Here is a 26,553-nt window from a genome sequence, read left to right as displayed (position 1 = left end):
AGGGCCTTTCAGGCAAAAGCAGAATTGAGAGAGAAAGCTCCTTGTTTTCTGATTAATTAAAGCTTTGCTGGACATGAAGAAATTTAACTTTTACATTTCTGTACTGAATCTCACAGTTGGAATTATTACTAGGATATCACTGTACCAATTTAACCATACATTCCTTTATTTAATCTAAAGGCTGAATGGTATACAGTTGTGCTAAACATGTCTAAAAGCTTAATTAATAAACAGTTACTATATCCATAAAGTAACAAACATTGATAAGTATTTGATCGCTGCTTACAAGAGGATTAGACCCAGGGGTGCTCAAACCCATGTTGGCTGGCTCCAGCTTGGTGAAGCGGGCACTAGTAATGAACTCTTTCAGAGTGTGCACTTCTATACCTTTTAACAAAAAAGCATTGTCATTACCAATAGCTAAGAATCAGTTTGGGGAAGTTTAAGGCTGGACCCTTTTCTTCGGCCTGGAGTAGACAAGATTTACAACTAGGCTCCCTTTCTGCAAGGCTTTTTCTCTTATCTTCCAAGTCCAGTTTTTACAATTAAGCCACGTTCTACAACAGGGGTGGGCAAACCCACATCTGGGTATGGAAATTGTGTGGCAGGCCATGAATGCTCAAGAAATTGGGGGTTGGGGTTCAGGAGGGGGTGAGGGCTCTGGCTTGGGGTGTAGGCTCTGGGGTGGGGTTGGGGTGCAGGAGGGTGCTCTGGGCTGGGACCGAGGGGTTTGAGGGTAGGAGGGGGGGATTAGGGCTGGGGCAGGGGATAGGGGTGCAGGAGGGGGTCAGGGCTGCAGGCTCCAGGCAGCGCTTACCTTAAGCAGCTCCCAGAAGCAGCGGCATGTTCCTCCTCCAGCTCCTATGCAGTGGCTCTGCATACTGTCCTGTCTGCAGGTGCCGCCCCTGCGGCTCCCATTGGCCACGGTTTCAGGCTGATGGGAGCTGCGGGGGTGGCACTTGGGGCAGGGGTAGCATGCAGAGCCCCCTGGTTGCCCCTACGCATAGGAGCCAGAAGGGGGACATGCCATTGCTTCTGGGAGCCACGGCATGTACAGAGCAGGGCAAGACCCCGCTCCTGAGCTGGAGTGCCGGAGCAGGGCAAGCCCTGGACCCTGCTTCCCAGCGGGAGCTTGAGGGCTGGATTAAAACATATGAAGGGCCGGATGCGGCCTCCCCGGGCCGCAGTTTGCCCGCCCCTGTTCTACAAGGCCTTCCCACAACTGCTAACAGAATGTTCACTTCACACAAACGGCAAGGTGTATTTTTTTTAACCCAAGTTGTTTAACCCTTTATGTACCTATCTAAGCCTTTATTCACTTTTCTAGGAAAAAAGGGGACTCAATGCAGAAAAGGAGGGCTTCAAGAGGGATGATGGGACCCCACTTCCTTTTAAAGTGAGAAAACTCCCTTACCCTGCTTTAGTAGTTCTCTTAGCAGCAGTGGCTGTCGGAAGCTGGCTACTTTTGAAGACAGGATGCTGGAATAGATGAACCATTTACCAATATAGCAATTTATATGCTCTTGTGGAGATGGCCTGTCACTCTGTTTTCTAACACAAATATAAAGTAGTGGCCCCCCACAAGACCTCTGGCAGCCTGTTTGCAGAGGCAAAATAATCTCTCCTCCTCCTGATGACCTCTGTCAGCTTCAGTGAAACCACTTTGAACTCCCTCTTCCGGAGCAGCTCTCCTCCTGCCTCACTTGTCACTGGAAGAGCAGTGCAGGGAAGTCAGAGGGAGCTTCAAAACCCCCTAAATAGAAGCAGGCCCTAGATTTTATCAGAAGTTCCCTTACCTGCACCCTCTGATGCATGTGAGGCTTAATTTTTTTCTAGGTGGTGTCCCTCAGGCTCCCAGCTGTTCCATGGAAGTGGGGAGGAGGGGGAAAGAGTACTTGTGTTCCTCTGTCCACCTTCCCACAGAGCCTCTCAGGGCTGTTGCTATCAGAAGGGAACACGTGGTGTTTGAAGCAGTATTGCAGTTTGGCCTTATCCACTCCACAGGACACAGGGAAACTGTGCAGAGGGCCAAGGCCTCAGTCTGCAAAAGGGAAGAAAAAGTGGAAAAATAATCAAGGACCCCCAAATTGGATTGATCTCTGGTTGAAATGATTTAAAAGGATGAGTGCATGGACACTCATCAGGAGCCCTGCTCTGACAAAATGAATCCAGCCCTGTTTCTAGAGCGCACAACTCATGTGGGGTCTGTACAAAGCTGACAGTTCAGTTTGTTTCTTGCAGGGTAAATGAAGATGTGGTTTCTGGCAGACCACTGGAAATGTTTTAATCAAGATTAAATGTTTGGTTTGTTTTTTTTAAAGAGATGCTTTAGCGCAAGAACAATTATTGGACTTGATGCAGGACTTATATAAGAAAGTCCAATGGCCTGTGTTATGCAAGAAGGCACACTGGACTATCACAATGGTCCCTTTTTGGCCTTTCATAGATTTTTTTTTAATCAGCTTGGCTTTGCAAATACCTTTCTCTTAATAGTCCATCCAAACTTTGGTATTAATAAAGTAGGTGGGTCTTATATTTTCTAAGGCATGATAAATTGTTTACTTTCTCACATATTTTGGCTACATAGAAGTTACCTGAAAACATAGCTAGGGAATTGTTTTTTTATTTTTATTTATTTATTTATTTATTTAAAGAAATCATGTTCTGTGCTGTACAAGAATCAGCTACTGGGACAGTCTGCCAAGGAGTATTAACAGTGTGGGAAACAGACACAGAACAATAAGCACTGGGGGAAGATAATTTTGTCAGACACTTGGACAGCTTGGAGGGATGGTTTCGGTGATAAAGATATCGGAATGGCAACAGAGGGTTGGTAAGAGTGCCTGAGGTGGGAGATCAGGTTGGGAACAAGTTTTAACTGTCAGGATGGAAAGGAAAAGTCAGACGTCCAAAATAGGGAGAAGTATCATGGTTTAATGACAGCCTGGAGGGGTAGTGAGGAGTTGTCAGAGAAGGTACAGAATGTAAACCTGAGAGAGGAGGAGGATGGTTGAAGGAGGAAGAGTGGAGGGCTGAGGAGGAAAGAATAGAGCTCTCTTTTGATCAGGTTGAGTTGGAGCAGGTACTGAGCCATAAAAATTCCCCTTACCACCTCCTTATACACAGCCTGGTGTGTGCCCGATTAGAAAAACAGCTCCATTAAGCAGGTGTTAGTCCGGTGCGTTTATATTGGTGCAGCAAAGGTTGAGCAGACCCAGACCTCCAGAAAATGTCCAAAGATGTTTTTCCCACTAACAGAAACTATCTGCTGCTGCTGGAGTAAAGCTAAAGAGTAGTTGCAGACGGTTTCCAAACACAGTTCTTCCCTTCACCCATTGATGGGAACTTGCTGCCGTTTTATTTGCTGGTCCTGTTCATCACTGCTGAATAAGTCACAGGAAAACACTACATTCCCTACTGCTTCCCTTCAGACTGCATTCATTGCACGTCTTGCACTTCTGCTTCTGTTCAAAGGGACACTCCAATTGGGGAAACTTGGAAGAGAGAAGCTCCCCATCAGGAGGGTTTGTCTGCTTTACAGAGAGTGACTCATTGTGAATGATGGATGTTAACAGTGGGTGTAGCTGAACCTATGTTGAGGACTATTCAGCAGCAACCATACACAAGGTCAAACCACGTGAAGCACCAGTTCCAAAAACTTTGTCTCTGTTCAGCAGTGGTTCTGCCATGCTAAGCACTGGGTCACTTTTGTAACAAAGATAATCCCCTAATAATATTCAGAACAAAAAAAATGCGGTCCAAATATTCCCCTACTTTCTGACTATTTTAAAATAACAGCCTCCTGCTGCCATCTAGTGGCTAAAATAGTTTGCTTTTAAAGAACAATAAATAGCTCTGCACCAAAATTGATACTTGCTTTTATAGAATTAAGATCACTGTGAGTTGCAGAGGGGGAGCATTGAGCTTGTGCCCACTTTTCCTCTAATGCACTCCCCTTATTTTTCTTGGGGGGTTTATTATGATTTTTTTTTTTAAACCTGAATTTTTGCACTTAAATTTAAGTCTTTTCTGCTTTAAAAGCCATTATATTGATGAGATGACGAGTGAAAGTGTGGCTTCAGAAGACACTTAAAGTTGAGCACCGAGAGGGAAGGGATTTTTAATTGGACTATTTGAAATTGTTAACACCTGTCAGACTTTAGTCAGTGTTTTGGAGAAATGTTGTAATTGTTACACGTTTGACACCCATCTGTAAAGTCCCAAGAGCTACTCCAGCAAAAACCAGGCTTGGACCTGTTCTATACTTAAAAATTAGGTTGACATAGCTACCATGCTCAGAGGTGTGAGAAATTCACCGCCCTGAGCGCTGTAGTTAAGCCAACTTAGATACTGCTAGGTCGACAAAAGAATTCTTCCATTGACCTAGCTACTGTGACCTGGGGATGGGGATTACCACAGCAATGGAACAATCCCATTTCTCATTGTAGGAAGCACCTACTCTAAGGCTCTACAGTGGCATAGCTGCAGTGCTCTAACTGTAACTACTGCTGTAATGCCCGTAGTGGAGGCGTGGCCTTGGTACTCCTGATCTATCCCAGTTTTAAGAAGTCAACCTGACCGTCACCTCCTCTTCTCTCTCCTTCCCACTCACCTTCGAAAATCCAAAACAAATATGAGTAAAACATTTTCATGCCTTTATAAAGTATACAAAGTTCTTATTTCTTAGCCTACGTTGTAAAAAGCAGCTGTCACCTTTTGAGCACTAGGTTCATTCAGGTTTATCTGCATAGTGTTTCAGAGTATGTTTATAGTATCTTTCATGCTGAAATGATGTGCAAACTAGATACAAACAAGCATCACTTTGCCCCTGAAATACGCTTTCCAAGGTACAGAACTGCATAGACAGCAGGAAATGAAGTTTTTGGCTAAGGCTACTATGGCAAACACTTACTTTTACAGAAGATGACATGGGATTGGTAGATGTGTGTAGAGGAGACAGTTTGAAAGAATTGGCCCTCTAGGGATACATACTTGTGGTTTCAGAGAGTATATATATTTCAAACCTGATGCTTAGAACACTGAGGCATCCCCTTTTTTGGTTTACCATCTGCTCACTAGTGACAGAAACAGAACTAGCCACCATCACCTTTTACAAATTTCAGATTGTGCTTCACTGAAATGTGTGGCTTTACCTGGATGTGTTACAGCTCTTCACCCTGCAGAAAGGGAGATAAAACAGGGACCATTTATGGGTCAAGCTGTACAAGTCTCAGACTCCCACCTCAAAAGGCCAGTTGGTGCCTGTATGTGATTAAAACTGCAGTCTCACCTTTGTAAATCAGTCTTCCTGGAATCTTTACAACACAGGAGTTGACAGCTACCTCTACAGTACATGCTTTTGAAACGAATGGGTAACAGAAAAGGGTGATCAAGACAAAACAGCCAACTTAGTGTCTTAGAATAAACTTCTGGAAATAACGTGTGAACTAATGTTTTTAAAAGTGCTTTGAAGTGCTTATCCTTGCATGAAAGGATAAGAAGTGCAAATGTCTTATTACTGGCATAAAAATAAATGGAATCTCCCATCTACCAATTTTCTCTATGAACAAAGTTCTGTCTTCTCCTTCTGGAGCTGGAAGCATTCCTTCCATGGATTGGCAGTAATTGTACTGTATTTTGGAGACCAGAGAAAATCATATTGTGTACGACTGATCCCCCATATGAGCCCCTACTTTTTAAAAACTGGCCCCATTTAATGAAGTTACTTGAAAAACTAATTATGCTTTTTATTCCAAATGAATCTGGAAATAAAACTGAGTTACATCCAGGTTGTTGTTTTAATTCAGCATTTATGGTCATAATATTAACAACAAGTTTGGCTTAGTATTTGTGAGCAGCTCTGATACCTCATTGAAGAGCCAGGCAAGGCTTAGGTAAAATCGCTTTATTTAAAGAGAGACAATTGGCATGGCACCAAAACAAAAAGCCCTCCCATTCTTAAGTAAGTATCACAGCCTATCGGGAAAGCTGGCAGCCTGAAGTTCGGTACCGGAGCCATACTTGTGGTATCTCTAGCCTTGCTTTGAGAGGGCTCTGCGCCTGTTCCGATTGGTTCTCTTTCTACGGCCCTGATCCTGCAGTGAGCTATGCTGGGGTCTACCCACATGGAGCTCGTCATGCAAGACCAACACCTGGGAAATTATTCATAATCCCCCCCACACAAATGAATTAAAATCTTCCTCCTTTATTTTAAAAAAAAAAAAAAAAAAAAAAAAACTCCAATTACCTCTCAGTAAGCAAGTACACTTAAGTTAATGTAAAAATAATTCTGAAACCCACAGTCTTCAGTTTTCCTATTTATAAGCGAAGATACAACAAAATGATAGGCCAACTCCTGAACATCAGAACCCAGCAAGTGTAGGGTTAGGGTTGATATTGCCTTCTTAGGTGTAGAACTTTTCAGCCTCTGTCTGCATCTCTGTTACAGGGAGCTCCTAAACACAAGGAGGACTGCCAGAGCAAGAAACTATTGTCCTAGCTCTCAAGGGCAATGCTATGACACAAACATACATTCAGTCAAACAACACGATACAGTAGCTTTTAATAATCAATCTGTAGTTCACCATCCCTCTCTGGATTGTATCTAGTGCATGACTGACCTCTTAATATTTACTTTTCCCTAGAAATAAGACTTTCATATTCAAAATTCCCTTTAAGAGTACAGAGCTTTAAAATTATCCCTCTTTCGCCACTGCAGTCCCTGTCTCAGGGTAGGAGTTGTGTGTTTCATGATTACCCTGGGTCACAGCAAACAGAGCGTATTGGACAACAAATGAACAGAGTCACCCACACGTTCCTACTTGTGCACCGAACAGACTAGCCTTGTCCAGGAGAATTGTCCATTGTGATGCCCAGTATCAGTAACTGAGCAGCTGAACTGCTGTGAACACGGTTTAACTGCACTGTATAACAGAGACCTGTGTGCTTCCTGTTCCATGTATCTCTGCTGCTCTCCCCTGGGAGTCATTGGGCATATTATTTACACTATGCCTTTAAATCAAACACAAAATACCAAGCCACTTGCCAGTTTGTACCTGTGACAAAGTTCCTCCTCTGCGTTGGTGGATCCTGCGCTTTTGGCAGATTTGCTCACCTCAGATGTTCACGGCAGCCCTCAGTTTGGCTGCTTCTGCTACAGGCTCAGACCTGCTGTTCACTCAGCTAACCTCATCACCGGCCAACATGGGGGAAATGGAGAACAGTCTCCACAGTCTCTGTTGTCCAACCTACTGGGTCGGGGACAGGGCAGATCCCTTTCCAAATTAGACCTTCCCTTCTGGTGTTGCTCACAGACCAGGTCAACCCTCTTGTGTCGATCAGGAGTTGGGGGCATGGGGAGAACCCTGGCCCGCCCTCTACACCGGGTTCCAGCCCAGGGCCCTGTGGATAGCAACTGTCTACATCTTCTGTATCAGCTGCATGACAGTGACAGCTACAACTCCAACTCCCTGGGCTACCTCCCCATGGTCTCCCCCCAGCACCTTCTTTATCCTCACTGCAGGATCTTCCTCCTGAGGCCTGATCACGCTTGTACTCCTCAGTCCTCCATCAGCACGCCTTCTTACTCCTTGCATTGTGCCCCACCCCCACCTAACTGATGGGAGGTCCTTTTTAAAGTCTGCCTGCCATAATTGATTCTAGCAGGTGCCTGATTGCTCTAGTGCAGCCCCTGCTCTCGTCACTCAGGGATCAGAAAACTATTCATCCGGTGGCCAGTATATGTGCCTTCTACTAGACTCCTGACCCCACTGGTCTGGGTCTGTCACAGTACCTCATATTTGCTTTATACACAGAAAGGCCTATTGATCATTAAAATCAAGCCTGGGGGGCTGAGGGCCTTGGTTTTGGCTTTTTACAAGTAAATGTAGATGGATGATTTCACGCAGACTATTTGCAGATCTTAGTGTTTTTTCTAAATCAGCTGCTAGGGGCTGGACTGTGCCTAACTGCTGTACAAGGGTGGCAGATCATGTGCAGCAGCCCAGAAGGGGCTCAAGTCCATTGGCCTGTTTTCTCCTGCCCTTCCCCCTGCCTGCTGATAAACTAATCTGCCCAGCTGCAGCAAGAGTATGCTAATCCTGCCTGTGGAGTGGGGCATATATTCCCCCTCCATGCCAGGGAGGCCAATAGGATTGCCAGCTTTGGTTGGATGAATTCCTGGAGGTTTCATCACGACTTTATCTTTAATTCAAGTTTAATCTTTAATTCCTGGAGACTCTAGGACAATCCTGGAGGGCTGGCAACCCGAGAGGCCCAAGCACCACCTGCTGTTCTCCCTGGTGCAGTGCTGCTCTGTCCCACCACCCACCATGGAGCTGTGCATATGAGACACAGTCTGGTCCGTAGCGGTTACAGAATCACATCCTGCTGCAACGTGCACCGGCCAGCAGCACTTTTCAGTCTCATTGTGCAGAAGTTCCATTTAATTAAGGCCTTGTTTCTCTACAGAGTCCTTTTTTTCCTCTCGCTTTTCATCAGCCCAATGCTAGTATCTCCATCAGTCCCTGACACTTATTGCTGAGCGGTCTGTCACTTTTCATGTGATCTTGCCATTTTTAATCCCAGTCCGCACTGAACAAGGTGTGGTTCAAATACTACATTTCAGTAGCTTTTACTAGGAGCTTTCACGCTGGAGGTAGCATTCAAACCTACCAATACATCCATTTCGTGCATTGTATCTCTTAATTATCAAAGTTTTTTGAGTAGTTTCAAAAAAAAAAATTGAGACTCTCTCTCACCAATCTTCTCCCGATGCCCTCATCCCGCAGCAATGCGATAATACGGCTGTGACCTGGCTTTTCTGTCTAAGGTAGCGTGCTGATGGTAGAAGGGGAGGAACATGATCACTTTACTGTGGGGCCAAAGGAGAAGCTGAGCTTCCCCGAATTGCATAGAATCAAAGAATCTCAGCGTTGGACAAGACCTCAGGAGGTCATCTAGTCCAACCCCCTGCTCAAAGCAGGACCAATCCCCAACTAAATCATCCCAGCCAGGGCGTTTTTCAAGCCGGGCCTTAAAAACCTCTAAGGAAGGAGATTCCACCACCTCCCTAGGTAACCCATTCCCGTGCTTCACCACCCTCCTAGTGAAATAGTGTTTCCTAATATCCAACCTAGACCTCCCTCATTGCAACTTGAGACCATGACTCCTTGTTCTGTCATCTGCCACCACTGAATTTAATACTTATTTTGCAAAGGTTTGAAGAAATGACTGTTCCGTGTACTGAAGCATGCGTGAACCCCCCTTCGCTCACAGCTGAGCATGAGGAACTAGAAGGAGAAGTGGTGCACTTTTTCACCGAAGTCTTAAATAGCCAGGCCATGCAATATGCACAGGCAATTGTGGGGAGAAATTCTCCCCTCTCTGCTACTCAGTGGCAGTTACTGCAGCTCAATGGCTGGAGGAGCCTCCCCGCCTTTATATTCTCCTTGTCTCTGTTGTGGGGAGGATCCTGTGATGCACATCAGTGGATGCTGTGGTCCTATCCCTGCAGAGCAGGGCTTTGCGCTGGGCATGAAGTGCACCTCTCAAATCCCCTTCCTTCCCATGCAGTTGAACTGCATCAGTCCTGCTGCCAGAGGATCCCTCCATTGCCAGAGAAGCTGGGATTGTCCCGGAGTCTGCAAAACAGGGTCTATGGACAAACCTGCTGTAATGCACCACATTGACCCTGTGGTTCAAGGATAGTCTGTGGATCCGGGGTGGCTGAGGAATTTACCTACCACTCAGCTTATGCAACAGATTTCATCTGCTACTGTGGTTATTCTGAAATTGCACATGCACATTAAGCCATTCTACTGAATGCTGCTGCAGTTCCCCCTGGGGCTGACCGGCCTCCACAAAGCTGACCAAACTGGGTTAGCTCCCATAGAGATGGTGTGACAGCTGGTTCATGTGGCCATTGTGAGATGAATTGATCTTTCTCACATCCTTCTTTCAGTCAATAAATGAGATCACCCGGTAGCTGAGTGGCACCGTTTTTGGCACGAAGCAACAGGGAGGTGGGGTGAGCATGATGTTATTTAGACTAGGCGAGCCAGAGCAAAGAGCAGTAACTGCACAGTAAATGCTCTGCGCGGCAGACTCCGGTATCAGTGAAAATTATAGGGGGGAATGGAACCACAGCTGCAGCAGCATGTTGGTGTGATGCTGCTGCTCCTGTTGGGCCATCAGAGCAATAGCCTTACTTGCACTAATGCAGCTTTTGTCCTGGAGCATGGCGTAGTGTCCACCTGTAGTCTTTTCATGGGTACTAATGTTTGGCTGCCACTCCTCATCGGTGTGCGCCGGTCTATCATGATCGCCACTGGGGAGAGGGGAGCTTGTTTATGTGTAGATGAATTAACATGTCAGAAGAATCCTTCTTTCCCAATTTGAAAGAAAGCAGCATCTTTTACGTGCACCAGCCCCACCTTCTGGTTCGGAGAGCCTCCCAGATGCTTGGTCTTCCTATTATGTTTGGTAAATTACACCTATGTCTGTGGGCAGCCACATTCTGAGGTTTGGAATGGAATGGCCACGCTGGAAGGGAGCCAATTCTGAGGAATTTATCCTGTAGCCCCCTAGGCCAAGCCTTCTGGCTATGGTCCTTTGGTGATAGTGCTCAGACAGAGGCACATTCTTCTTTTGGGAATGCAGAATTGTCCTTGCTGCTCTTCACTTTCTTCATGTTATGAGGACTGTTTCTCATGCCACATCAGATCAAGAGAGACCTTTTCAGGAGGTCGTCTCTCTCTCCCCTCTCCCCCCCAGTGGACACCGTGATCAGTGTGAGTCACCAATAGTAGTAGAAGAAGTATGAAAATTCTACAGGGCAGTAGCCTCAGAGCCATACGGAGAGTGACTATGGCTATAATATGAGGCTTTTTTAGACTCTCAGCTGCTGGGGAGGAAAAAGCTGCTCCCAGGCCATGAAATTACAATCTAGAATCTCAAAACATGGGAGACTAATAGGCGCTAATTATTTTCTGACTATTTCAGAGAGAGAGAGAGAGAAATGAAATGCAGTCTCCTTCCAGAGAAATGTGAATTGAAATGGCTCTGATCAAAGGGTAGCTGGAGAAATACCATCTAACTATTGCCAAACAATCCACTTAAGGAAAAGAAAAAGTGCCTTGAAATGTTTGTTGCTAGCAAACACTTCAAGAAATTCACATGCTCAACTTTGACATTAACACGTTTCATGTATACAGAAGCTTCAGTTTAGCTTGAAAAAAAGATGTTTCGGGTATTACTAATTTTTGAGTTCGATATTTGGTACAACTCTACAGAAAACTCAAGGTGACAGGTGGAGATTAGCCTGTTTTCTCAGGGGTCATTTATGCTTTTTTGTCTGCTTGGCTATAACCATATTTATTATTTCTAGTCCACACCTTGCTGCAGAACCATGCGTCAAAATCCTGACCTTTCAGAAAACAACCAAAAAAAACTAACAACCACCCCCTTTCCAGCTTTCACGGCAGTAAAAATACCTTAAAAGTATGCACAGTGGGAATCAGTTCAGTGGTGCCTTCCGGAATCTGCACACAACCAGAAACAATAGCTCAGAGGGGTGTGAACAGCTCCATTGTTCTTAATATTACGTTAATTCTGAAGCCTTAAGATGACATTTGAAGCATTAACATTGTAAATTATTTTAATGAGGCTCATTTTAATAGAAACCTCCAGCCTATTTCCTTACCCCACATTTCCAACCTGCCCAAGCTGCAAAAAGCACCCAGCTGCCAATCCCTCCAGTTTTCTCCTCCCCGAAGCTCGTTTCCCTCTTGATAACTTCTACAATGCAGTTGTGATGAGCAGGAGGGGATCTGCAGGGGTTTGTGGGGGCCCTTTATTAAAAGCTGGTGGCTTTGCAGGTCCAGGAGGGAGAATTTTGGCTTTTGTTTAAAATAAAAAGTGAGTCTTTAGGCCTTCTAATTGCACAAATAACCTGGACACTATAAATTGATGTACAGTAATTGCTAGGGTAGAAAGGAATAAACAGCTTGATTCATCTCTGAAGATCCTCTCCTGTCCCCCATACACACACTTTACTGACGTAAAATGAATAAATAAAGTATAAGTGGGTGGATGGATGGGGTGTACCTGAATAGTCATCTTACTAATTCTTCTCAAAATCCTTACATCATCCCTGCTGGTGTGCTCATAATGAAGATAACTCAGTGACCCGGGAGGGCATTTATTTCACTGGTCCTCCAGAATGATACAGCTGCTTGTTAAAATGTTTAGCCCTCTTTGAAGCTAGGAGCCAGCCAGCTGATAGATGATGCTCACTCAGGCAGCTCCTGCACCTAAAGTTGGGTGACATTTTTCAGCCAAAACTTTTTTCAGGGAAAAATGCGGATTCAGTGACACCAAAGTGTTTTGCGAATTCGTGTGGATTTCACCAAATTGTTCGTTTTGAATAAAAACAAACAAAAAAAATCCAAAAGACTCTTAAATGTTTCATTTTTGTTTCAAAAATTCCATTAATTTTAGCTAAAAAATTCAAGAACATTTTAAAAGAGTTAAAATCAAAACAAAACATTTTGTTTGATCAGAAATGAATTTTGTTTTACTTTTTCATTTGCTGGAAATTTTCATTTTCTGTCTGACCCAAAACCAACTTTTTTTCCATTTTTCAAAATTGGCAACAAACCAAAAAATCCATTCTTTATCCTGTGCTAGCCACACCCAAATGCCTGGTGTGAGCGCTGTTCAGGGGAATTCCCCCCTGCATCCTCTAGCATTTTGCTAAGTCCTCGCGTCCCCCAATCCTTGCTGGCCACTGTGCCAGGGTGGGAGGTAAACTGGTACACCAGGGTAGTGCAGCTGCACAGCATGGGCATCTAGAAACCCTCCCCTTTCCCCCTAACGCCTAAATAGGAAGAGCTGGTATGGGAAGGGCTTGGAGCCCTACTCCCCTCCATCACCACACAAAGAACATCCACTCTCTAATCTGACTCCCATCACAGGCAGGAGATACCCCCTTCCTGACCCCAAACAGCCACCGGAGACCCACTCCCACACCTACCCCTCATGTCAGAGAAGAGCCATCTACTTTAAGAAACAAAGGGGACTCAATTCCCAACCAACCATCAACACAGAAGGGACAACTCCCAGGCTGCAGGACATCACCCCTACCTATCAGAATTGCTGCCATCAGAGGCCACAGGACAGCCACCTGCCATCATTGCTACTTCTCTCAGGAAGAGCTGCCAGGTAGGGGAACCACCTCAAGGAGCCTTCTATGAGATGGCGGGTTGGGGAAAACGTAGTGAGTCAAGAGGTGATGGGCCAGGAAAAGGGTGGTGGTGGAGTTTTCTGTCATTGAGGATTGTTTGTTGGGGGAAAGGGTGTAGAAATTAAGTTTTATGTTTGGGGGCATGGGGAGGGTAAGGGGGAGTATTTTACCCTGGGAATGGCACACTTTTGAGGGAGCCCACTGTTAAAATGGCAGCACAGCCCTGCTTCTGAAGACTTAAGAAGAGTTAGCAAGAATGGTTTAAACTCCAGTCAGATTCCAGTGGGGTGATTCCATTCTGGCTATCTAAGTTCAGCTAGAACTTGCAACGAACACACAATTCTTCACTGTCGTGCTGCTGTACAGTGTTTAAAGGTTTTCAGTGGCCAGCAGTGGCTGCATTCAACCGTGGATGCAACGTTCTCTGATTACAGTTTTGTAACTAGTCTGGTGCTTTGGCTTTTTGGAGAAAAACACAATATAAATGTCTATCACATACAAAGACTCAAAGGAATGACAGGGTTGGGGTTTTATCTTCACTAAATTGCCATGGTTGACATTTTTCATACTTCATGAAGTTAGGAATTCCTGAACAACATTGTTTAGGGCTCTCCTGGCTGGCCATACATTGTATGGAAAAGAACTCTCCAACTTCAGGCCAGATCATCAGCAGATGTAAATTGGTGTAGCTCCATTGAAGTCACGGATTTGTTCCAGCTCAGCATCTGGCCCTTGGTCTTCAGTGTTTCAGCCAGTCTGGGAAAGGAATAGCACTGCATAGCAATGCTGTGCAGAACATGTGCTTAGCCCCCGCTGCCAGGGACTTAAGGAAAGGGGAAGCATCTTGAACCAGTAATCCCTTTGGCTGCACTGGTGTTGATGGCCTCTGGGGAGAGCCGCATAGCTATCAATGGGAGTTAAGCACTTAAATACCATACAGGATCTGGGCCTAGGGCTCCCAAGTCTTTAGAATAGTAAGTAGAAGAAAAAATGTGAAAGGAAAGATCTTGTTGGCCCAAAAATGGCTTGAAGGATCCTGTCCTCTCCCCATCCAGGAATAACCTGTGATTTATACTGAAGACAAGGAGTACTTGTGGCACCTTAGAGACTAAGGTGCCACAAGTACTCCTTGTCTTTTTGCGGATTCAGACTAACACGGCTGTTACTCTGAAACCTGTCATACTGAAGACAGTATTGGACCTGATATTACACTGGCACAAATGGGACTACAGACATATATTTTTACACCCAGCTTGACAAACTTCACAGTGCTCTGTTAAAATCAAACTGTTGACAGATGAATGAGGAAATGAAACAATGTATGTTTTTCTTTCTTACTGTAAAAGGAGTTAGAAATACTGATTTAGGATTTCCCAACAGGGCTTTCTTCATAGTGTTGTTCTCTTCCCTGCCCGTATTTGCACAATTCTCCTGATTAAGATGAAAAACAATACAGTAGTGTTCTGGGGTGGGTTTTGTTTTCCTATCATGTATAAATTTAGTAAGGTACAAATCTAGGCCTGGAGGCTAAGAATGGAGCATTTTAGCTGTGTTTGTTATGTGGAAACTGTAGCACATATAATCCGTCTATGGCATTTAAATGGCTCTCATCATCGAAGTATGTGAGCACTGCATGCCACCCCCACAAGGTAGGGAGCGAAGGCACACAGAGACCAAACGACAGAGGAAATCTGTGGCAGAATGGGGAATTGAACCCTGTCTCCTCAAGCCAATGCCCCAACCACTGGGCCATCCTTGCTTTCATAATAATAAAGAACAAACCCTAAGTGAAGGAGTCTCTAGTCCATTTGAATATAGTTTTTAGCTTTAGATGTTGGGATGTTACAACATCTGATCAGAGTTCATAATCCCCTCATTTGAAAGGATTATTCTAGGGAAAAATATGTTCAGGTGAAGTTAATGCTGACGGTACATTTCAGCAACTCCAGTGCAATAAATCCCTACAAGCACCTTGTCACTAGCCAAAAGAAATAGATAAACTCGTGAAATTCAGGGAAATTCATACACTGGGAAGTGTGGAAAATCATAGTTGAGGTGCCCAAACTAGATTCAACTCTGGCTAGCACACGATGTACTCAGTCACCTACATGTGATCTCCAAATTTTTTTTACTTCAGAGTGACAAATACATACGCACCCTCCCCCGAATAATGTTTGTTTCTGAACTTCTGCGTTTAAGGTGTCCAATTCATTTCAGGTTTTTTTTAATAAAATCTTCCCTCTCGGGCCTATTTTATCAGTTTCGAAGCTGACATTCCTGGGGTGGGGCACGCTAGCTGGAGTGGCCCAAATCAGGCTTGTGATGGAAATAGAGTGACAACATTAACTATAGCGTGGCTACTGGCGTTCTACAGTGTTACAGAAACAGAAATCTCAGGGGCTGAGTCTGTAGTATGTATACAGACAAAATTCCCATTCATGCATGTTTTTTTTAAATTTACAGATCAGAGTCTCCAAAGTACTAGAGGGATTTTAGATGTGCTGTGCCGGCCCTGTTGGTATCAGTGTAAAGAGTGTTAGTGCCCTAATTTAGCACACATCCCTGTAATAAAGGTGGTCTCCCACCACTGGAGAAAATTATATATTATAAACTGTTCCTTTAGGGTATAGAAAGCCAGTCATTAGTAAGACTGTAAGTCACAAAATAGCTCTTGATCAGAATAGTAACCTAACAATTATACAGAGCGTGTCATCTGTAGTTCACAAAAGAGGTAAGTATAAATATGCCCTTTCTGTGTATGGGGAAACTGAGGCGGGGTGAAGTAACTTGCCCACGGTCACCCTGCAGCCCAGGGGCAGAGTTTGAACTAGACTGTAGATCTCCTGGATCTCAGCCCAGTCCTCTGTCCACTAGACCACACTGCAGCTCGAAATACATAGCAGAATTTGCAAATGCCACAGTAAACGATGAGATAATATTTTAACCCAGCTATCAAAGTATTTGTAGTTTGTCATGCAAAGCTGCTGAAACAAAACATTTTGAAGGTACCAGGATTTTTAGAAACATGCAGATTATATTGGCTCTTGCCTATTCGTTCTTCCATGAACTCCATGCGCTAATCCTGAATTACAAAAGCCAGTCAGAGTTAACCAACAGGAACTGGTCTCTGATCATTAACTCTTTATAAGCCACTGCAACAGCCATCAGATGGCAACCACGTTTGGCCTGTAGGTCCTGAGTCAGAATTGTAGCAGGGATCTAGCAATAAAACACCAGGTGAGTGAGCTCGCCCGTTCCCCATGGCTAAGCGATTTTAACTTCTGGGCAGTGAGCCCAAGAGTATTGAGAAACGTCCAGGCTGCTCATGGCCTGTTTCCACATCGCTCAGGAAATGGAGAGTTCAGGTGTGGCGGAGAGGAGATTACAGTCTCACCAGCATCTCTCTTTCCTTTTAGTCTCAGTGGTAGAAGCCTGGGTTTGCTACGCTGCCAGCATGAAGGTTTTACTAATCCTGGGGCTTTTCCTCCTGCCCCTGGCTGCTCGTGGGAAGATCTGCGAAAGGTGTGAGCTGGCAAGAGCAATGAAAAGGCTTGGGCTGGATGGGTACCAGGGCTACAGCCTGGGACACTGTCAGTCTGCTGCCTTGGAGGAGATGTCCATGTGGTTCAGAGGGTGGGCAGGTGATTTACCCATTGAATTAATCCTAGACATTAGAGATGGAAAACCCTCCTAGGTTATCTAGTCTATCCTTCTCAGCACAGGCTGGTTCTCTGCAGTGTATCGCCTACAGCTGTGCTCAGTCTTGTTTAAAATGTCCCAAGCAATGGGATTACCACTTCTTCCCTGAAACCTTCCCACAGTTTAACAGATTGCACTGTCAGGAACCTTTTCTGACACCAGGCTGAGAGACCCTTCCCCCCATTCTGTTGCATTATTCCTAGTTATAGCCTTTATACAATCCCACGTTTGATGTCTGCACCCTTCTCACGCTCTGCTCTTTGATCCTCACTGCAGCAGAGCAGGGAAACAGGACTTGGGATGCAGACCACAGCACAAGGCCTGGGTGGGAGGATCAGCAGCAGCATCTCAAAACCCCAATTCAAACGGGAGAGAGAAGGGTGAGGGCCTTTCTTAATTTCCTATCATCCTTGCTAATCAATGATTATTCAACCAGTTTGTTTTTGAGGTTTGTTTACCTGTGTTCTGAGCCACAGTCCAGAGAGTTAAACACACATGATGTTTATGCATCCCTGAATATCTCAAATCAAAGAATCCTTCTTTCTAACCTGACTAATTCAGATCCACTTACTGTAAATGAGGAAAGAATAAGGGTGCTTTGGTTAAAGTTTACCATCATTGCTAATATTTATGCAGCACCATCCATGGAAACAAAGGTGAGGGCACTAGTGTAGATAAAACTTCAGCAGGTGCTGTGGTTTAGACCTATTTTCAGCAGGACTGGCCAACACAGTATTAATATGCTAATAGCCACTTGGAGCCCTCTCTACAGTTGGTCTTTCACCATTGATCCTCCCCCTGTTGGAAACAGCAGGAAAGAAATGTTCCAACAAACTTAACTGCATTTTATGAGCGTTAAGGCAAAAGGCAACCTTTATTCATTACATGCAGAGCCATTCCCTGCCAGAGAAAAGTTGACATTTCCCCATGTCTTTCCTTAGTAATATTTGTTGGTTTTGATTTGCATGTTAATAATATTTTCTTTAGAAAGATGTTTCTATCTCTATAGCATTTTACCCCAAATCACTGGTGTTTCCTTCAAAAATATAGGCCCCATGCAGTGTTCAGATGACAATCAAAAGTTTTATATGTAGAATGGTTTTTCTTACTCATCAAATTTAATAAGGATTGTGAATCTCATCAGTATAAAAGGAATAACAACTGGCTGTGTGTACTTTGTATAAAATAATCATTTGCATCATCTACAAACCAGTGATATGGGGTGTTTAGATCCATATTTCTGTAAAATATCAAGCTATGAGGAGTTTTTATCAGCGGAGAAAATACATCCATCTGTGTGCGGTTATTTATTTTTTTTTTTTTTAACGGAACCTTCACAGGGGTGTGCACAGCAAGATACGAGAGCAACCTTAACACACGCGCCACGCATTATAACAACCCTTCCAGAAGCACTGACTGTGGGATTTTTCAAATCAACAGCCGCTGGTGATGCAATGATGGCAAGACTCCAAGAGCCAAGAACGGCTGTGGAATCCAGTGTCATGGTAGGTGCAAAGTAATGTGCTTGACACCATCACATTGTTCACTCTGTGTGTGTGTGTTATATCCCTTTCTCCCACCAGGGGTCTGTCTCTCTTTTGTATTGGAAGCTCTTCAAAAAAAGGACCATCTGCTCATCTGTGCTTGCACAGTGCCTAACGCCACAGGCCCCATTCTTGGTTGGTCCTTAGATGCCACAGCAATGAAGTTGATTGATTAATAAATAATAATAATAATAATAAAAACTAATTTCTGTATCAGTTTTAAGATGACTGATTCAAAAAAATGAAGAGGAAAATGTTTGTTTTTTTTTCTCCCACTGTTTTTACCACTATATTTCTTTTTTAGCCTTACTGGCAGCAGACATTACAGCACGTGTAAACTGTACAAAGAGAATTGTTTGCGCTTCCAATGGCATGCGTGCATGGTATGTTTAAAACTATTACAAGAACTAATAATAGTGACATACTTGTATGGTTTCAGAGTAACAGCCGTGTTAGTCTGTATTCGTAAAAAGAAAAGGAGTACTTGTGGCACCTTAGAGACTAACCAATTTAGGATAGAGCTTATGGCACAAAACAGAGTAAATTTGATTCCATCCAGTAGAGAGCAGTGGTACAAATACACCAATCTTCTGCGGCAGGAATATCAGCTCCTAAGTGGGCCTTTGACAACCATGTGGCAACCTTTTAGGAAGTGTTGGCAGACTCAGGATTGATTAAGGCATGCATAGCTCCAGGACCCAGTGGGGCCATGCAAAGTAGTCAGGCGCTGTGCCAGGATTGGGCCAGTAGCAAATTACTTGTATATTAGCTTGGCTCGCTGCAGAAAAGTTAAAAGTACATAAATTTAAAGTGTTGTTTTTTCTGGTGGGCGAAGGGGCTCTGCCCTAATGGATGAACTTTCCATAATCAGTTAACATGATTTTTAACTCACACAGGGTGGTGTGGAAAAAGTACTGCAGAGGACGAGATGTCTCCTGGTGGATCAAGGGCTGCAAGCTGTAAAATGTTGGGATTTATACCGGCTTGGTTCCCTTGCAAATAAGCAGCTTTTCACATAGAGCAAAATGTTCCCTCTGCTTGCTTCCCTTTTACAATTAATCATGTTCAAAATAAAACAAACTCAGGAGAAAGGTTTGCAGAGCAACTGACTAGTGAAATGCAAATATTTTACTCCTTGCTGGTAAGACTGTGGATCTTTCTGTGTAACGAGCTATGGTAACTTATTTTGTGTTATACAAAGTTCAGAAGATGTATGATTATATATATTATATATACACATCAAGATAAGTCAGATCTGTTTTTCCTCTGAGATCCTGCTACTATTTTATTGTGCTAATTAGTAGTATTATGTCATCTTGCTGGAGAGCTCAAATTCATTACAATCAATAAAATTACTTACTTTGCACATAGTTTTTGTGATTATTGGTTAATATACAAGAGAAATTGAATATGAGATTGGGCCCTTGAAGAACTGGCCCTGGCACTATGAAATAAAGAATGTGAGAGAATCATGTCATTAGGGAGACCTACATGGTTTATCTCTTGAGTATCATAGTTTGTAAAAATATGGTGGGGAATTGTAATGTGTTATAAATAATTATATTCCAAAAACACACACATGGATTTTAAAAAAATCTGTTAAGGTTGTTAAGCAAATACTCTCGTGTCACTCATCATATGATTTACACAACCCAAGCACTTAATAGCAAAGCAGTGAATAGTTAAGAACACTGGACCTCTTACACTGGCCACATCACAAACACACACACTGGTCCCAGTTTAACAAGGTATGGAAGCACATGAGTCCTCCACTGTGGTCAGTGGGAGAGGAGAGGGACACCCAGCACTCCTGCAAACCCCAGCGAGCAGATGCTCCCTCAGAGACTGTTACCAGCTGGCAGAGTTAGCTCTCCACTGGAGTTGGGGCACAACAGACAAGAGAAATCAGGGAGCTGTAATCTCTGTCTGATGGCTCCCTCCTCTTCTCTGCTGTGACAAGTGCAGTTCTGATGCACCAGAAAATCTGGCCCGGAATACCTTCCCTGCCTTCGCCTTTTTTTTAAAAAAAAAGTGTTCTTAAATGGCACAGTCAAATTCATCAACATCTCTCTGAATTCTTTAGTTCTATTCCACACACTTTTGAAGTCGTTCTGAAATTGTATAAACCTGAATAGGCTGTTACTACAAGACCTTTCAGTTTGAAAAGGATATTTCAGCTTGACGGGGAATCTCTGGGCCTTTACCCTACAAGCTTTACTACGGAGGGGAACTTAAAATGTTACTTCAAAACTTCCTATGCTGCTGCTGATGCCAAAATGCCATATTATTATCGCTGCTCAGCCCCATCCTAATGGGTGCAGATTTTCCCCATAACATTTGCAGTATTGATCATTTTTATTACAATTTTACACAAGGATTATCATTAGAATAATCATATATTAATGTATCCATATCTCTAGCTGGTACATGCAAATATGCAAAGACAAAATTTTCATGCCAGTAGGTGTCACTAATACACTTTTTAAAAGCCTGGTTTGATAACACGATACAAGTTTGTGTTAATATCTGTTGGTAAAATGCACTTTCTGCTCCAAGAATATCCTATGCTGATAAACTAAAACATTTCTGGATTTTCTGAACTGGTAAATTATTATTCTGAACTGGGTTTTCTGAACTGGTAAATTATTTCATAGAAAATCTTTTGTTTATTTCATTTTGTTCTGCTCTAAACCGAAAGGGCAACCACAGATCATAATAAATCACAGGGAAGGATGTGTTGAAAATACTAGATCCTGATTTTGCTCCATAATTAGCGAAATGCCTAAGAAAAACAAAAACAAACAAACAAACAACCACCATCACCCCCTTTCTAGCATTCATGGCAGTAAAAATACCTTAAAAGTATGCACAGTGGGAATCAGTTCAGTGGTGCCTTCCAGAATCTGCACACAACCAGAAACAATAGCTCTGAGAGGTGTGAACGTCTCCATTGTTCTCAGTGGGATGTTAATTCTGAAGCCTTAAGATGACATTTGAAGTATTAACATTGTATACAGACATCTTGTGGGCCAGGATCTTAAGTAATTCACGCAGCTCTTTTATCAGCTTGAATGAGAAACTGGACCCCCTGTCCAACAGAATTTCTTTTGGGATCCCAACCCTGGCAAAGACCTTCATGAGCTCACCTGCTATGGTGGGCACTTTCATCATACCCAGTGGGATGGCCTCAGGATACCAGGTGATGTAGTCTACAATCACCAGTATGTACTAGAACCTGGATGAGCTTTTCTCCAGGGGTCCCACCAGATCCATCCCTATCCGTTCAAACAGTACTCCCACTGCAGGGATCAGGATGTGGGCCTTCAGCACCACTTTGAGTCCTGTGAGTTGACACTCAGGGCATGAGGCACAAAACTCACACATTTCTTGGTGGATGCATGACCCAAAAAAATCTGAGGGCCATCCATTGTAGTGTTCTCGTGCCTCAGGTGTCCAGTGCAGCACTGAGTGGGTCAGGCACAGTATCTCCCGGAGAAATCTCTTAGGCACAAGTAGCTGACGCAGTGTTTCCTGCGTGGGGGGCGGGGGGGGGGGTGTCTCTCTCACTATCCAGTACAGCCGCTTGTTCTGGACTTCAAAGTGAGGCCCTTGTGGTGTCCATGGGCCTCCTTTCCTTTCTCCTTCAGGGGTGACTGTTTGTTCCCAAGCATGGCTCAGGGTCTGGTCTTCCCATTGCTCCAACACAAAGTCCCCATCTTCCATTAATCAGTTATTGCCCGTCTTGTTCAAAGTCTCCGTAGTTGCAGGTTGGATCACCAGCACCTCTGCCAGGTTTGAGGGGCCCTCATCTGGTTCCTCTGTCTCATCTTGATCCATAAGCCTCCTCACTTTTGGGCGTGGGTTGGTCTCCACAGGGTGTTTGCTGCTCCATCACTTCAGGATCTCCCCAAATCACCTCCAGTCCCATCCCAGGGCTACCAGGGTTCTCAGGACAAATTTTTTGGTGGCCTTAGAGTGCGGTCTAATACTTGATTAGCTTTAGGAAAACCAAATAAATATGGACATATACACATCCAAATCATTGTAATTTATTTATTGCTAGCTAGTAAGTCTGTTGTGAAAAGTGATATTAACAAACATACAGGTATCACTTTTCACAGCAGACTTACTCAGCCCTAGCAAGCCTGGGGACAAATTAAGCCCCTGGGGGATTGGGGGAGGCAGTGGGGGTTAGGGGTGATGGGGTGAGTGGGTAGGGGGCTGGGGGAGGCAGCAGGGAGTTGGAACCCGAAGCCCTGTGGCCAGATCCCAACACCCCACAGCTGGGGGATAGGGCCCGGGATGGAGTCTGAAGCCAGGTGGCTGGAGCCTAGGGTCGGCTGTTGCACAGCTGGAGCCCAGGGCTGGAGCCTGAAGTCTTGTGGTAAGAGCCTGCTGCCCCACCACCCCTGGGCTGAAGCCCAAAGCCTGAGCCCCATCACCCCTGGGAAGGTGGGGAACTCACTGTCTGCTAGCTCCTCCAGCACTGTGCCCCAGATGTCTCCAGAGCAGGTCAGGGCCCAACCCCTGCGAGCAGCCCCAGTAACCAACACCAAGGTAATGCATCCAGGAGCAACAGGGAGGGACCACTACTTTGCCACTTCCCTCCCCCCCGCCCCGCCTCCACAGCCCAGGGAGGCTGTGGCAGCAAGAAAAGCCCCTGGTTGCTGCATGCCGCACAGTGGCTGCATTTGAGAAACGCTGGGCCAAGGTGTCCACTAGGCCGACTGGGCATGTCGCCATATAGCCCTTCACTTCGAGGCATACCTTGGTTGCCAGGTAGGGTCACACATCCCTGTGGATACACTGGAGGTAGATGGGTATCCCTGCCTTGTCGGGGGATTCTATGAGACTGGTCCAGATAATAGCCTGACTGAACCTGGAGTCCACCAGGCCCATTGCCTGGGTACCATTGAGTCTGGTACCCAGGCAATGGGAGCAGAAAATTGCCCAGACCTCTCTTCCAAGCTTGGGGGCTTGCAGTCCATAGCTACAATCCATAAAAAGGCACTCTCACCTGAAATGCCCTTCTTGTTCACATTCAAAGCATGGGCCTTTCGGGGTCCCTGCTGGCGGGTTCTTTTCTGTAGTCATGGGACCTCCAGTTGGCGCATACCCCTCTCCCTGCAGCTCTTGGACTCTCCTTCATGATGCGTCGTGGCTCAGGTTCCTCCCTCTGGCCAGGGGTATTTCCTTCGGAGTCGGCCTGACTAGTGGTCCCGTCTTCTTTCCTAGCCCAGCTGCCTCCAGGATTTGGGGGCTTACTCCCAGGGTTTCTGGATCTCAGCGCTCAAGTTGTCAGGTCTTCCATGTAAGTGCTGGGCCATGTAATCTTCCATGAGTGTCACCGCGTCCAACAGTGTCAATAGCTGATGGCACTTCACCCATTCTCTTCCCCTGGTCGGGAGAATCTGGGTGAATTGTTCTATCATTATCATCTCTGCCACTTGAACCTCCATCTCTTTCTCTGGGTTCAGCCAGCACCAGCAATGGTCCCATAGATGTTGGGTCACTACTCATGGCCAGGGTCTGGGAGGGTAAACGCCTCCTTTCGAAACCTCTGTCTGTATGTCTTGGAGTTGATTCCCAGTTGGTTGACTATGACCTCCTTCACTCTGGCGTAGTCTAGCATGTCCATGGGGTCCAGGCTTCGGTATGCTGCTTGCATGGAGCCAGTCAAGTATAGGGCCACCCAGGTAGCCCAGTGCTCTGTTGATCAGCATGCCACATTGGCTACCCACTCAAAGGTAACCAGGAAGGCCTAAGGGTCATTCCCAGGGCCCACCTTCATAAGCCTTATGGATAGTCCTGCAGGGAAGTTGTCTCTGCCTGGCCCAAGCGCTGTGGTATTAGATGCCCTATGGGCTTTATTAGTGTTGCCAGCTGTAGGACCAGATGCTTCTGTTGTGCCTGGTGCTGGACTGCCAGTTCTCATATCTGCAACTGCTGCTGTTCTTGCTTCTGCTGGACTGCAATCTGCTGCAGCATCTGCTCCTGTTGCAGCTGATGTTGGACGGCCTGCTGTTGCTTGCTCTCCAACACCCACTTTAACAGTTTTTATGTATCCATGATTCCTTGTCTTTATAATATTCTTAGTTCCCTGTTGCTCCTTTTAACAGAATGTTGGATCATATTAAAGAAGTTCTGTATTAAAATCACAAATGAGTTTGATTCCCCACAGTTTAAATTCCAGGGTATTACTAATTAAGAGGTCTCTTGGTTTTTGGTACTGTTTCTCTCCCTCTATGTGTGAAACTTGCAAGCTGCTAATTGCGTTAGTACATTCTAAGACAGAGTCTGAATTCACAGAGAGAGAGACTCAAAGCAATACTCTAACAACAGAAACAGCACCCAGAGACTCCCCGCCCTTTTGTTGTATTAACAATTGTGATTAAAATAGAGATAGAGGATGTGTGTGGATAATAACTGAATGATCAGGGAGGTGCCAGCCTAAGAACACAATGTTGATCGGCTGAAGAAGGCGTCAAGTGGAAATAACCAGAGGACCCCCGGAGGGCAGACTGGAATCCACCCAACAGCCTCAAGAATGGGAGAACCAAAGAACAAGATAACATCTAGCAGCACAGAGCCGTCAGGAATGTGCCATCTGCTGATTGATTCAGCAACAGCATGATGAAGCAATTCCCATAGACTGGCATAGGAAGAAACTCCTATAAAAATGGACTCTAGAAAGTGAGAACTTTGGGGGGTCTGATTCTGCAAACCAACTTCCAGGAGCATCAGATGAGCATCTGACAAGGCCCTGGTCCCTCCTCATGTCCAGGCCACCTGGCCAGTGGCTTGGCATGAGCAACTCTAAGGGTATGTCTACACTACGGAATAAGGTCAAATTTATAGAAGTCGGTTTTTTAGAAATCGGTTTTATATATTCGAGTGTGTGTGTCCCCACAGAAAATGCTCTAAGTGCATTAAGTGCATTAACTCGGCGGAGTGCTTCCACAGTACCGAGGCTAGAGTCGACTTCCGGAGCATTGCACTGTGGATAGCTATCCCACAGTTCCCGCAGTCTCCGCTGCCCATTGGAATTCTGGGTTGAGATCCCAATGCCTGATGGGGCTAAAACATTGTCGCGGGTGGTTCTGGGTACATATCGTCAGGCCCCCGTTCCCTCCCTCCCTCCGTGAAAGCAAGGGCAGACAATCGTTTCGTGCCTTTTTTCCTGAGTTACCTGTGCAGACGCCATACCACGGCAAGCATGGAGCCCGCTCAGGTAACCGTCACCGTATGTCTCCTGGGTGCTGGCAGATGCGGTACGGCATTGCTACACAGCAGTATCAACCCCTTGCCTTCTGGCAGCAGATGGTGCAATACGACGGGTAGCCGTCCTCGTCATGTCCGAGGTGCTCCTGGCCACGTCGGCTGGGAGCGCCTGGGCAGACATGGGCGCAGGGACTAAATTTGGAGTGACTTGACCAGGTCATTCTCTTTAGTCCTGCAGTCAGTCCTATTGAACCGTCTTATGGTGAGCAAGCAGGCAATACGGATTGCTAGCAGTCGTACTGTACCATCTTCTGCCGGGCAGGCAAGAGATGAGGATGGCTAGCAGTCGTATTGTACCATCTTCTGCCGGGCAGGCAAGAGATGAGGATGGCTAGCAGTCGTATTGTACCATCTTCTGCCGGGCAGGCAAGAGATGAGGATGGCTAGCAGTCGTACTGTACCATCTTCTGCCGAGCAGCCATGAGATGTGGATGGCATGCAGTCCTTCTGCACCGTCTGCTGGCAGCCAAAGATGTAAAAGATAGATGGAGTGGATCAAAACAAGAAATAGACCAGATTTGTTTTGTACTCATTTGCTTCCCCCCTCCCCTGTCTAGGGGACTCATTCCTCTAGGTCACACTGTAGTCACTCACAGAGAAGGTGCAGTGAGGTAAATCTAGCCATGTATCAATCAGAGGCCAGGCTAACCTCCTTGTTCCAATAAGAACAATAAGTTAGGTGCACCATTTCTTATTGGAACCCTCCTTGATGTAAAGCCACCCCCTTTGTTGATTTTAGCTCCCTGAAGCCAACCCTGTAAGCCGTGTCCTCAGTCGCCCCTCCCT

At 45.2% G+C, this 26,553-nt stretch overlaps 2 protein-coding genes across 6 annotated transcripts in view; both read left to right on the top strand.

Moving 5' to 3' along the window:
* CPSF6 (cleavage and polyadenylation specific factor 6) overlaps positions 1-19,856 on the top strand; it is a 92,040-nt gene extending 72,184 nt beyond the window's left edge. Inside the window, exons 11-15 of one of the 3 annotated variants that reach the window (XR_006291388.1) lie at positions 12,975-13,221; positions 17,219-17,322; positions 18,283-18,447; positions 18,791-18,869; positions 19,383-19,856. The gene's annotated coding sequence lies outside the window, so the exon portion shown is untranslated. Of the gene's footprint in view, positions 1-12,974; positions 13,222-17,218; positions 18,448-18,790; positions 18,870-19,382 lie in introns of all 3 variants that reach the window. The other 2 variants (XR_006291387.1, XR_006291389.1) reach the window with 2 other exon arrangements.
* Positions 13,348-26,553, top strand: part of LYZ (lysozyme) — a 46,714-nt gene continuing 33,508 nt past the window's right edge. The window contains exon 1 of one of the 3 annotated variants that reach the window (XM_043548031.1): positions 13,348-16,833. In XM_043548031.1, the coding sequence (XP_043403966.1) occupies positions 16,569-16,833 (265 nt within the window). In that variant the 5' untranslated portion in view covers positions 13,348-16,568. The remainder of the gene's footprint in view (positions 16,834-26,553) is intronic. The other 2 variants (XM_043548026.1, XM_043548021.1) reach the window with 2 other exon arrangements.

The sequence above is a fragment of the Chelonia mydas genome, chromosome 1 (genome assembly GCF_015237465.2).
Source record: "Chelonia mydas isolate rCheMyd1 chromosome 1, rCheMyd1.pri.v2, whole genome shotgun sequence".
NCBI lineage: Eukaryota > Metazoa > Chordata > Testudines > Cheloniidae > Chelonia > Chelonia mydas.
The sequence above is the reverse complement of the archived record's forward strand: the minus strand, read 5'-3'. Positions and strand labels throughout refer to the sequence as shown.